The sequence below is a fragment of the Anabrus simplex genome, chromosome 7, assembly GCF_040414725.1.
Source record: "Anabrus simplex isolate iqAnaSimp1 chromosome 7, ASM4041472v1, whole genome shotgun sequence".
In the NCBI taxonomy this organism is placed as follows: Eukaryota; Metazoa; Arthropoda; class Insecta; order Orthoptera; family Tettigoniidae; genus Anabrus; species Anabrus simplex.
In genome coordinates, this window is record NC_090271.1 from 339,243,359 (window position 1) to 339,258,008 (window position 14,650).

A 14,650-nucleotide genomic window follows, 5' to 3' on the forward strand; every position below is an offset into this window, starting at 1 on the left:
GGGTAGATGTCTATTTCCTAAGGGTCTTTTTTTAGGAGTCGAATCCACAGAAGTCCACAGGTGACCCATCGGGTGCCTTCACCGAAACGTCAGTAAAAGGAACTGCATGGATTCCAGTTTCCATCTCCATTCTCTCTAAGAACAGACGAGTTGAATAAGAGGTGTGGCTGAATGCTTTATCTTGATGTACCCATAACTGATTTTTTGCCCTCCCATACAGTGCTGGGATATCTGTGTTGTGAATGGATGTTAAAACCTCTTGCTGATAGTGTGTAGAGTTCACCTTCACATTATAAGAGACATGGCGAATGGTTAACTTGCCATTGTAGCAGTATCCAGCGATGATCATGAAAACCCTTGGAAAACTTGCCGGGCATTCTGTATACAATGTATAATTTTTTATATATATTTTTTGTCTCTAGGGCAGTATTAAATCGAGCGGAGTTTGTTACAATCATTAACGTATACATATGCTTTGTCTAATGTCATGACATTTTTCCATCTGTACGCTGCTAGATAGTCCTCGTGCAGCTTTCTTGCATTAGTGCGACGTTCCGAAATGTGACGAGACAACAGCTTGTGAACTCGATGCTTCTCCCGTTTTTCTAATTGCAGGTCCTTGTTGATTATGGTGCTAACTTACGCGAGATAGTCCTTTGGAGGGCAGGGTTACCACCACTTGTGGCTGGTCATGTTCCCTCCAGTCGGAATACAGCACTGATCCTGTCGTGCTTCTTGCACATTCCTTGGATTGCAGAATAGCCGTATTTCGCATCAGAAAGGGCTGTATCTTTGCAGCTAATGTCGCAAAACTCTACACGCACGTTCTCGGTACTGACATGAATCATCACTCCCTGTTTTGATGTGCCAGCTCCTTTCAAACTCGTCACCAGAGATCCCGAACGACCTTTGTTAAAGTGTCACCTCCTTGCTCCATAAACAGTATGAGAGTTTCTGCTGATTCAAGTGTAGTTTGTAGAGGAATAGGGAACCAGCAGCCTAATCTTCGTCACTTATCACAGACCATGGCCACCAATTCGCCATTTTCAATTATTCTAATTAGCGTTCTCTCTTAACTTGTTCTGAAGACACTGTACCGCAGAAAACATTTATGCTCAAAGCGAGAACTGAAACTAAACCGACTATGGTGGACGAGATGCAACCTTATATTGACTTTCGAAAACTTCCATGAATGATCAGCGATATTCAGTACGCTGGTCTCAAAGGCAGTCAATGAGAATACCACGTGTTGTGAATGGCAACTAGGGTCTTGTGCGCTTGATCCCTTATTACATTCTAGCCGTTGCAGAGAATTTTAGTGGGTGCTACAGATTATTTGAAACATGGAAAATCTGCCAGATAATTAAATGCTTGGTTAATCAAGGTTCTACTGTAATATCACTTCCTTCACTGTAGAAAACTCTCCTTTTGCTTCCATGAGACATCCCTGTGTTTCGGAACTCACCTTTCACTACAACTATAGAATTACTACATAAGGAAAGCATCTAAGAACATGGTCTATGTCAAAATGCAAAAACAATTAGTTGAGTAATGGTATTTATTGATTCTTGCAGACACTAACAGTAAATGACCCGACTACTTAATAAATATATGTATATATAAAAACATAATATGTACATACGGTTCAAATTAGCACGAGTTTTATAAAAAACAAAAATACAAGTAACTGAGATTTACAAATTAGTAAGCACACAAGTTTCTTAACCATTCACAACATTTGTTCCCACCAGCTATTACATCACTTCAACTATCAGCTGCAGCACCTACAAGATGACACAATAATGCTTGCTAAGAAACATGCATTCTGGATACTCATCCCTTTCATTTTAAAATTTCTTGTAGTTAATGTACTGAGTTATAATACTTAGTAAATCCAGTTAGTGAAAATCACTGAATGACTATCAAAACCCATGACACGGCTCCATAGTAATGGATGTGTGGAGTAATTTAAGACCTTGGGCTGCAAGTCTAAAGTCTTTAGGAATACTTCTACTAGGACTGAAATGCCCCTCAATCACAACCAATGTGAAGCCTAGCAATAGCATACAAGAATAATCCTGGAAGTCTGTATGACCAAAGCATCTGAAAGCATACTACATGAGAAATTCTACACAGTTTGCCTAATAACTTGGCGACATGCCTAGAGTACCATGTAACACCTCTGTCTCATAAACAAATCCATATGTGATCATTCATTTTACAATCATTATGTATGAAGAAACAATTTAGAATACTTCAGAAAAATAACACAAATTCATATCAATTTTACATTTTTAATAAATATTTATTTCCTCTATCATAATTTGGTAATGTGTGCAAAATCTATCTAGGCCAAAACACACGACCTCTCACTCAAATGCAAGCTAACATTCTCACAACAAATGTCTGTAGCTATACAGGAACATTACAAGATCACTTTTTGGAGTTCTGGATGGCTTGTTCAGTAACACTTGTGAGTTATTACCACTGCAGATGGAAGACTCCAACTGTCCTCTATACTACTTTCACCAATAACATAATGTTTCCCCTTAACATCTCATTTAAAGAAAGCAACAATAAAGTTTGCAAAGTACTGCAGTCTTAAAGACTAATCCATTAGATTCTGATACAGAAACAAGGTAAAGTTACAAAATAGACAGAACAAATAAATGTCACAAATATTTATTAAACTGTGAATTTCAATCAATACTGTTGTGCTCCATGGCTAAATGATTAGCGTGCTGGCCTTTGGTCAGAGGGGTCCCGGGTTCAATTCCTGACAGGGTTGGGAATTTTAACCTTAATTGGTTAATTTTGCTGGCACTGGGTGTATGTGTCATCTTCATCATCATTTCATCCTCATCACGACGTGCAGGTCGTCTACGGGCGTCAAATCAAAAGACCTGCACCTGGCGAGCCGAACTTGTCCTCGGACATTCCCGGCACTAAAAGCCGTACGCCATTTCATTTAATTTCATTTCAATACTCTTGTCACACGAGATTTTACTTAATTTTCTTCAATGCAATGCCTTTCAAGTGAGAAAGATTATGAGATAGAATAATTTCCACAAACTTCACAAATATTTTTCACAAAGCACAAATTTAGGAAATATTATATTACATGTCATAATTCATCTTTCTATGCAATAAACACATTTCTTTTCAGATAAGTAGAGCAATGAATGACAAGTGTAACCGACACATACACAACTCTGCTGGTATGCACTAGGACTACAGTACCCTCTCTCCAAGATCAGTGTGAGAAGAGTAATTCTGTAAACCACACACACAAGCAAGAAATGTTCATTTCCCTTCCAAACAACACAAATGCATTGTATTGTGAAGGAAAAGGGCTGTGTTGTGTTGCAACACAAGAAACTGCACCTACCACCAGCAAAGCTATCACAGAGAAATACAGAAATGATGAATTTAAGAAATGGTGTGCTCTACATCAAAAGGGCAAAGGTATTATCTCCTCAAAATAACTGAGAAGTAATGAATGAACTAATCAACATCTGAATGTTGCCATTGATGCTTTTATGGCATAAGCCCAAAAGCCTATACAGTAACATCTGAATGGATCAAAAACATATAAATGATGGCAGACATAGTTCCAGTATGAAGCTTGTTCTGTGGAAAGACTTTGTGGATTTCTCTCATAATTATTCACAGTGTGAGCAGTCGTAGAGCTCTATTGAAAACGAGCAAAATCACACTCTCTGTTGGTCAGTACCAGTGGCGGCTGGTCAGTACGTGCTACCGGGCTCCAGCACGTAGCTTGGAACTGTAAGGAATATTATTTATGTACAGTACAATTATCCTGCTGCCTCTTTGTTGTTTTGAGTACGATATGAATTTGTGTTTTGTGAAAATCAGGACGAGATCTGTCGAACACCTAGCGCCGTTCTCCCGGGGAACAAGGCTCATGCTCATGTGAAGTGAGCCCTTGCCTGTAGCCTGAAGGAAGCAATACGCAGGCGCAGCCAAGCTTGCAACACTCCCCCTAGCCGGCGGAGTATACCATAAACCGGGATCAACTTTCACTGATCCCGTGTATAGTTACTTCCTCTCCCGCAAGGGGGTAGAAGTACTCGATGTCTCCTGCTACCTTGATGTTGAACGTGGTAAGCGAGTCTGCCACTAGAGAGAAGCATCGTCTGGGCTCGAAAGTAAAGCATAAGTGGAGGCAATCTATTTCACACATGCTTATTAAAATATCCATCTTCCTTTTGTGTCAAAAATAAGGAATTCGTAGGTGAGTCAAAGAATCTTTGACTGACCCTAAATGTTATCCCGCATTACAATGTAATTTACTCTGGTGAAATGAAATAGCGTATGGCTTTTAGTGCCGGAAGTATCCGAGGACATGTTCGACTCGCCAGCTGTAGGTCTTTTGATTTGACTCCCGTAGGCAACCTGCGAGTCGTGATGAGGATGAAATGATGATGAAGGCAACACATACACCCAATGATGGTTAAAATTCCAGACCCTGCCGGGAATCGAACCCGGGATCCCTGTGACTAAAGGCCAGCGCGCTAACCATTTAGCCATGGAGCCGGACATTTACTGTAGTAATAGGGGAGGTCTCAATGAATCAGTTGGCAGCTCTTTCAGTTGCTTTGCGAGGTTTTTAATCTCGCGGTTATATTACTGGTGCGTGTTTTTTCTGTTATTGTGTTAGTGCTAAAGTTTATACAGAGATTTATCAAATTATTTATCCACTGCAGTGTATATAAAGTGAAATTAAATTAGTGTTCTTAGTGGGGATCTATATTCCCATGATTCTATTTGCACTGATGTAAGTTGCGCCATTAGGTTAGTAAAAACAATATTTCTCGAATGAATTATTTATCTCGTAGACAGTTGTCGAAGAATTCATCTGCTTCCAAATTAATGTTGTTTTTGTTTGTTCTGATTTATAAATTGTGAGAAAAGTTGTATTATTATTATTATTATTACCAAGTTTAAATTATGCGTTGTTCATCATGGCAATATGCAGATTTAAAACAGCGTATTTAGCTTGTTTTTTGTAGCACGTAGGACGATTTTTTCACGAGCCGCCACTGGTCAGTACTCGGAAAAAGGGGTTGGTATGGCATTCACATAAGTAACTGTATTAGTAAAAAAAAAAAAATGGTCCTATGATTCTTTCACCACCGATGGCACATCATACACCTCATGTACGTGCACTCCAGTAACAAGTGTTTCATGTACACATATAACCATGGAGGTGGAATCAGGCCTTTTCTGAGAAGAATATTAAATGTGGGTCTATTATATTTTCAAGGCTCCATTCACGAAATGTGCACCTATGAACAGGGTCATCTGGTTAAAGAGTATGGGCCACTGTTATTTTATATGTCTTTAAGTGTAATATAATTTAGTAGTCTTTTACACAGACCCATATGAAATTCCCACTTGTTGTGCAAGAGGACAAAGTAATTTTTTACAATAATTTTTCAATGTCATCTAATTTTTCTCCAGTGAGAACGAGACTGTGATTCGTCAAATATGGATTTGGTTCGTTAAATGAAGAAGAACAGGAGGCTGAAGATGATAAAGATGAATGGGAGGAGTTCCAACAGCAGACATTACTCCAGAGGAATGGGATTCCACCATGGTGATTGGCTACGGACCATATGGAGCAGTTGAAGCAAACACTCATAAGCCTAATGCACCATTAAACATTTGTATGTTGCACAATAGTATTTATTATTCTTGATATCTGTGTTAAATATGTTTTGTTGTGCCATGAGTTTCCAATCAGACAGTCCTACTGGCTCCCTGTACAAGTGCTTTATGTTACACCGACACAGATAGGTCTTATGTTGATGATGGGATAGGAAAGGGCTAGGAGTGGGAAAGAAGTCGCTGTGGCATTAATAAAGGTACAGCTCCAGCATTTGCCTAGTGTGAAAATGGGAAACCATGGAAAATTTCTCCTTGTCTTTATATCATGTGAGAGTTTTTCTTTCTTTTTTCCCGGTGTGAGGTTATGTTTACCACTCTACGGCATTGTCTTCTGAGTAAGGTTTGGTGTTTCTGAGTTGCATGTTGGTGGCAATTAATTTGAAATCCTGTAGTCTGATTTTTACATCCCAACGACTTTGAAGTTACTGTAATTTAATGAGTTGAATACTGCCTATTCCTAGCATTTGATTTTGTAACTAGGGCTGATAGTGATGTGAAGACAAGCTGACAAGTTCCAAAACTCTCATCACACCTGTAAAGTCATTGTTTTTTATGGACAATTGTTATCATTCTCCGTATCAGACGTCGCTTCTTCACAATGACAACACAAATGTTGGGAGGAGCCTGACTAAATGGACAAACTGTCCTACAAGACATAAAGAATGCAAAGCTATATAAAAGTATTCTTGCACATTCTAACATCATCATGGTACTGAAATGGAAAAAAAAAAAGGTATTTCATTACAAATTCTAAAATATAAGACATTCAGTTTGTGTATGTAAATGCAAGAGGCGTTCTGACAAACAAACCTAAGAGTGTGATTTTATAATAAAACTGAGGGAAGAGTAGACGACAAAAATTCGAAATTGCAACATCATTTATGGGATACGAAGAGAGGCATAAAGGTGTCTGAGGAATTTTTCAAGAGAATCCTGAATGTTACAGTGCACATAATACTCATCTTGATCACCTAAATTACTGACAAAAATTAATAAAGGACCTTATCTAAACAAGCAAACTATTACCACCACCAATTCCATCAGCTGGTGGACCATCGATAAAAGATATTTCAACGTGCACAAAGAGTAAGGACGACAGTACTGGAGTCCAGGTGCAGTTTCCACACCACATTTCTGAGGATGTAAGGAAGACAATTTACTGATCCTCATCCAGCCAAACTAATTAATTAATTTATTGCCACCTCTTGCTCATTAGACATTTGAAACCAATATTTGAACAAGAAGTTATTCCACTCTTAGCATGCTGTAGGGGGATATTAATGAAAATGAGCATATTTACTTACGATCTTAAGCAACATACCGGGTGCCCTTCCTGATGTCAACCTCAGAGGAGTAATGAGAAGAGATTAAATGAATGTCGTCATATAGGATATACCCAACTCCTGTCGTAAAGCACCAAGGTGTCTGGGCAACGGGCTTAACGTCTCCATCTGACGGTTGACAGCGTCAAGAGCACTGTGGAGAGGTTTGAAATTGAATCCAGGCTTTTGGCATGCAATCTAGTGAGTAGAAATTGTATACTACCACCTCTCCCATCATTCTGATGGGGATGGGCCTCGAACCAGCTAATCACTGTGTCAGACCTTAACCAAGCGGGCGCTATTTGAATACAGCGCTGATCAAGGCAGTTGTGGTGTTTCACTTGCCTTTTCAGACCTCCATCTCACATCCAATGGATTTCCAAGCTGGATTTGTAACGAATAATATGATCTTGTGATCTCTGACCATCTCTTTTATTATGCATATAATTGTATATACCTTTATATTATCATATGCTAAATAAATAAATGAATAAATAAATACCGTAAATAAAGTACAAAAGTATAAAATTATCTCTTTGCTTATTTGGTAATCTACAGGAGAAATTTAAAAGACAAATACAACGTAGAAGGATAGACTGAAATCCATTTGACAACACCTATACCTATGCTAGTTTAGTATGCAAGTGCCCTGAATTATCAAAATGGAAATGCAAAGTAGTATGAGCACGAAGGTCAACGAAACAATTATGTCAAACTCTACGTTAAAATCTCAACAGAAAGTTCTGGATTCCTAAACGAGTGTTGGGTGAACAAAAGACAGAATGGACTCTATAATACTGTAAGAAGCTGTTACCAATATTTCATCCCATGAATAATACACGTGAAAAGAAAATGCACTCGTAGATACCAGTACTATACAAAATCTTTGCTGAAGGAGAAAGCGAAATAAATGGAAGGCTGGTAAGTGCATGGTGGCATTAGGAGATGAAGTTTATTTGGGAAACATCAACATAAGACTAGAGTAACCTGCATTTGTGAGGAGAACCATACACCAGCCTTCCTGGCAGCACTGGGAAATCAAAACGAGGCCCCCCCCCCACCCACAACTAATAGCGCTAACCGTTACACTACAAGTCACACCTTCTGACTGGCGTCTGATAGAGCGTATGGGGGGGGGGAGGCATATTTCAAATTGTTAATGCAAAAGTGCATACTTTACTTGTAAGTGGCATTTTAAATTATCACCTTTCTGACATCGGCTAATTATTAGTAATAAATCTCTGCATTTAACTCGGCATAAAGTAAAAACTAGTGTGTCTATGTACAGCAGGAGAATATGTATGCTTATTGTGAAATAATATTTTGCAGTTCAGATTAGGAGCAACATAGGGAATCCCCACGAGTTGTTACACAGTCAAAACAAATGTGATCAGTACGAGGCAGGGCGACTTTCCTTACATATTTGAACAGCTACAAATAAGGTAAGATTTTCCACAAAACAATTTGCATATTTTGGTGATCCCCCCCTCTCCCCCACATTTTTCATGGATATTTTCTATCTGCTTGTCCATACAAATCGCGGCTGTAATTGTGAGAGCAGGTTCAATTTACAAGTAAATAGACAAACATCAAATGGTTCTGAAGGCATAAACCAAGATGATGGGTGCAGTTTCTTTCACCTTAACTGCTGTACTGAAACTCATGAGATATAACAAGAATGTGACTGAAACACCCTGAAACACACAATATTAAAATTAGATTATGGTGATGCCTACAAACACTGAAAAAGATGAGTAAGGATAACTTATCTCCTAGTAAGAAAATCTGAAGTAGGAAATATCTACAACCATGAATGATGCATTAAAAATAACATTCCTCTAATATGATTGATCAAAGTTTCAGGGATAAACAACACAGGTATATTTTTCTTATTATTCAGTACAATTATTTAAATTTCTATCGAGTCCTTCCTTTAGTTAAGTTATTCATCCTTTCATGTGCAGTTTGACAATGTCAACAGTAATCTCTCTTCTACATCACCCAGAAATTTTACTGTTTACGTCCTTGTGTTCTTATGAAAGGACAATTAAGTTTCAAATCCGGTACTTTAAGTTAAGAAATTATCTATCACACATTTCCCTGCTTTCTAATTCATCACATCTCAGCTTCAGAATCAATGGCTCCTTTGCAAACATGTCCAAAAGATTTACTACAAAAAACTAGTGCTTTGGACAACGCAGCTCAGTTTAAAAACGGAGAAAATTATGGTGGTAATATGATTACAGAGATGGAAACTTGTAAAATTAGGCTTCACAGAGAGAAAGTGGAATGCAGTTTTCCAGTCTGTTGATACTAATGCAGGATTAATTAACAGTAGAAAATAAAAACAATTAACAGAATATCAGGAGGAAGAAAAAAAGAGAGGTAGACTGTTTTCAATGTTTACATTCTATGAATAAACCAATAATAATTCAGATATATTCTGTTATTACATGCTTCCTTTGTCAGATTCATAGTATATATTGATCCTGCATTACTTTAGATACTAATTAAAAAATGAAAAGAAAATCCACTTTAACAAAAAAAAAAATATCAATATACAGTGGAAGTAGAATAAGGATGCAATAAATGCAATGAAAAGACAAGTGTGATATACTACCAGATTAAGATGCCAGAGAGACTCCTTGGAGATACAGTAACAGGATACTCGTATCTTTCTTCCTTCCAAAATACAGTACAGTAATTATTGACATATTCCATAAATACAAAGGCATCATGTGAATTATATTTTAAAAGACGGATTTTAAAGTTTCATACTTTGATGCACTTATGGATGAGGTAGGGGATATAAGCTATGTTGAGGAGCAACACTCATCAACAGATCAATAGAAATTCTGATATACAGTTTGGCTACTAAGACAGTATACCTTCTACTAGTGGAATGTGCACACACATGAAATGGGTTATAAAGGTGCATACACACCAACATATTTTCGTCAACTTTGTTAATAAACACAGTTAATCTTATTGCCTTATGCAGTGGTTTATAGGGAAAGTGAATCTATAATAGATACGATGAGAAAAAGAAGAATTGCCTTTTTCTGTCATCTTTCTAGATTAAATGATAATAGGGTAATAAAACAACTATTTAATTACTTTTGGAAAAGTAAAACAAAAATTAATTGGTTTAAAGAAGTTCAGAATGATTTAGAAGAGCTGAATATTACAATAAAGCAAAGTGAAAATAGAGAAGAAAAAAGGATTCTCAAGAACAAACAAATAAGATTGTCATTAAAAGCTGTACAACACAAACAATATGTCATATCTGATGAAGAAAGGGCAGCCAGGTCAGCCAGAATGAAGAGGTTTTGGGAAAGGAAGATGATGCAAGCTAAATCTTCAGTTAATTCTTTGTTAACATAAATGTATTTGGGTTTGATTTAAGTGCTCCAATGTGGGCGTAAACTATGTAAATAATAAAAACACAGTTAATCAACAATGTTCTTGAAAATATTTTTTTTGTGTTGATAAAACAGCGTGTTCATAAACTTTTTGGCCATGTTTATAAACAAAATATCTGTAAATTTTGTGAATGAAACTTTTCAAGTTTTCGCTAACATTTGTGTCCGCACAAGCACAAAGATGCTTCACACACTTCGGACACAATAACTGTAATTGCTTGCTTTGATACTCTACATTAGGGGTGCTCAAACGGAACATTTCGTCCCGCGGGTAGGCAGGCGATAAGCGCATGCCGTTCAACCTCCGTAACGTAGTTACGTCATAGGCCACGAAGTTCTCCCAGTCACTCTCCATCACTGCAGCAATACCCAAGTTTGAAATGGAGGCAGAAAATAATCGAAGAAAGATGGAAGAAATCCAAGTTATTTTCTATTTACGTTGTAAGAAATATGTTATCTATGTTCATTGCAGTTTTCCCTGTATTTTGACTGTATACAATAAAAAGTTAGGCCTACAACCTCAAATATTTTTGTAATGTACTTAATGAATTAAAATTTTCACTATTGCATTTTAAGAGGGGCTTCAGAAACATAGTTAAGGTGGATAAGCTGTGGGTTGTGGTTGCTTGGGTTTAAATTATCTTATAAACTCGCCAAGAATCCAATCATGCATACCGGGAATAACATGAGTTAGGTTATTATGTTGTAGATACATTTACAATGTTGTACTTTAATCTTGGTATGTCCTCACCTCTGAAGAAACTCCCTCACCATTTAGAGGCAAGCTATTATCATCGGACCCTTCTTAAGTTTTAAATACTATTTTCAGTGAACAGCGAAAGTCACACCATACTATAACATTGTGCGAAACCAAGCAGTAAACTTGTTGAATTATATATAACTTTTTTATGAATGAATAATGGGGATTTTACTTTTTTTAAATGGAATACTGTCATTCCCATCCAAGGAATTGTAAATCACACTTGTACGCGTAAACCCTGTACCTTCGTAAATGGTAACACAAAAATAATAATGTGTTAGTTTTCTTGAATGTATAAATATAAGAAAACAAAACTGACTGTTTATATCGAGCGCAGTGTAAATCAAACCAGAATATCTTGAAAAGGTCTTTTTTCTTGCAATTAAGATATAGCATTTTGTTTTTGAAATACTGTACCCCAATCAGCAATTTGCTGAATAGCGGAGGAGAGCTTCGTAATCAAATGTCACTGCTTCACTGGAAGGTATGCTAGCTACGTCTGCTCAAGACAAATATATAAGTCAAGTGTAGAAGTCACACCTAGTCTGGCTTTCTGTTAATCTGTATCATTTCTTGCAATTTCAGGCCCAAATAAGAACTTAGTCATGTAGGGACTATGAACAATCTCAGAAAATTTTGAAAGCCTGCTGCATCATGAATTAAAAGTTCTGACATTTGTTCTCTCCAAACTTAATTCTAAACGCCTTTCCAACATTTTTCTTTGTCACACTTCGAATCTGAGCTTTCGTCTAATTGTAGTCAGTAAAATAATGAAAGCTGCTACAGCGTGTTGGTGTGGACTAGGCTTAACAGAAAGAAAGAACACTATCAGACTGCAATACATGAGAGGGAAAAAATAACCATACCCACTTGATCATTATCTTTAAATGAACCTGGCTAACATTTGATGAGATGTACACATTAGATATTTAAAAACTAATGTACATCCATTTGAATAAAATATATATTTCATGTTCATTCTCAGGTTCAACTTTTTACATCAAATTATTTTTTAAACTCATTTACATTAAAGTAAACTGTAGTATAAATTTCACATTCCATTAGTAAGCCAACTGGATCTGGGAAGTAGTTATACTTAAGAAGGTTTTTAAATGCTTCTAACATTACAGTGAAGTTACTTGATCAAATTCCATTTTCCTGCTCAAGCATAAGTGCATTTAAGGTTATCTATAATTAATATGACTTGCTGGATACTAGAATCTCACATTTTATGCCTTACAAAATTCCATCAATTAACTTCAATATTAGCAATTAGTCATTAATTATAATTATTCAAAGAAAGCTCAATATACGAACATGTACAGTTTCACTTTTACCTTCACCTTGTTTCTGTTCAGAAAACCTGCATAACAGTAATGGTTTCTTCCATGTCAAGGCAGTTTAGATATAAGCAATTAAATTCTTGTATTTCAGGCAAACCATATAAACAGTGGTTGGAAGAGAAGTATCCAATGCTAGCTTGACAACTGTTTAGGCTAAAGATGCAATGTATATAATGTAAGACAGTAATCTGTTCTCTTCACATCAAGATCAAGCAGCTATTATCTGCTGCTGCTTTCAGTAAGTTGACTAGTAATTGCTAAAACAGACTTAAAGCTCATGCCAGTAGGAATAACCACATTCGAGTCATTTGTTACTCTGAGTTAAGCTATTAGTAAAATATGTATAATTTGTGTGAACAGTTCAGTAACCTCAAAATTAGTAGAGCTTACACATAAGTACCTCAATATTAAATTTCATCCAATTTCAACAATCTTTTCTTGGTAGACTAACATATTTTGGTTATTTGTAATCACACAGAAAATTAAGTTACCAAGAATACAAAAAAACACTGCCAAAAATCGTCCTTAAAGAGTCTGGAAATAGCAGACACAGTCAAATATTTTTAAACATTTTCAACAACATTTTTATATACATTCTGTCACTCTGCTATAAGTTATCCAAACAACCAGTAGCGTACTTAGAAATTATTTCAAGGAGGGATCCAAACTTTTGGAGTGTGTTCTAAATACGTCACTGTACACAATTATAGCTAAGTCAGTTTTAAGCACATTTCAAACAAGAAAGAACAGCACCATCTTTCACTGTATATAGATTTGCTCTTCTTCCAACGTTAACATGTGAGCAGCTGATAAGTTTTATTAATATACACGACTTAACATATGACAACATTAATCAAGACAAAAGGTTAAGTCCAACTGAGGAACCCAAGTAAGTGGGTACAAAATTAATCACACACACACACAAACTTGCTGGGAAACTGGCTAAGGCTTTTCAACAAGTGCTTACTGAGCACCACTTTTAAACATCAATATCCATTCTCGTTCACAACAGAGAGAGCAGATACTAAATGTCCATTCGCACAACTATATCACTAGAGGCATGTCTTTTTTATTTGGCAGCGCTACCTTCTTGCCCTGCCACAAACTGTTGTGGATGGTGAAGGCATCGATGGTGACTGTCAGATGTTTGGTGTGCACTTGAGAGAAGCACTTTCCACCAGAGTTGTACCTACACAACAATTGGAAAGAATCAAAATATTAATCACACAGAAACTTGAATACCGGAAACATGATGATCTATTAATGCCTAAAATTTGATGTTGACCAAAGTTCCCATCCAGCACTGGAAAGAGTTACCAGAGAATTTTTTGTTGTTATTTTGTTGTTTACATTTATGTTGGCAATGAAAAAACAAGGTTTATGAAAAGGCTGCATTCTTTCTTAGGAAAAATACTGTGTAGTGATGGGAGTATTCGAGACCAAAATGTTGAAGAATTTTATTCTTACAAGTTCTCGAGACATCTCAAATCCTGACAACAATTTCCAAATACTTCCATCGAAGGTATTTACTACTTGTATTGCTCAACATCCGAGAACAGCGAGGATAGTAGCACCATCTCTGGACGTAACTGCGTATTCACGATGGGAGTTCAGAGGGTAAAGAGAGAACTATGAATCATGTATTGAGATGTCAACAATGGAACTTTAGAGAATAATATTTAATTACTGTGAATGAGACGATTTCATGAATAATTCAGTAGATTCATTATATTCAAGCATGTACTGCAATTTTTTTCTAATTTCTACACATAAGGTACCAGTATTTGTAATGATGGTCTAATCGAGGTAACCTTACACAGAACACCAACCTGATGCCCGATGTAAACAAAGCCTTCACTGAGAACCACGCTATCTGTAGTACAACCTACCGAGTGATATACAATCGAAGTACGTTGCCATCTTCTGGCAGTGGCTTGATTTCCTCAATATGCATATCGGAGTTCTCACCCTCACCTGACGACAATGAAGCATGCACACAACCACGGAGTGCGTAATCCCGTCTAACTCCCGTATTCCCCCACCCCCTCTTCCTTCACCACATGATCGAAACATGCCTGCCACTTCTAAGTCCTTCGTTAACTACGGCATGCA

The 14,650-nt window shown here is 36.9% G+C and overlaps 1 protein-coding gene across 1 annotated transcript in view; it reads right to left on the minus strand.

Moving 5' to 3' along the window:
• Nucleotides 1-1,544: 1,544 nt before the first annotated feature.
• Patronin (calmodulin-regulated spectrin-associated protein patronin) overlaps nucleotides 1,545-14,650 on the minus strand; it is a 760,252-nt gene continuing 747,146 nt past the window's right edge. The window contains exon 25 of the mRNA XM_067151814.2: nucleotides 1,545-13,727. Within this exon, the coding sequence (XP_067007915.2) occupies nucleotides 13,583-13,727 (145 nt within the window). The 3' untranslated portion in view covers nucleotides 1,545-13,582. The remainder of the gene's footprint in view (nucleotides 13,728-14,650) is intronic.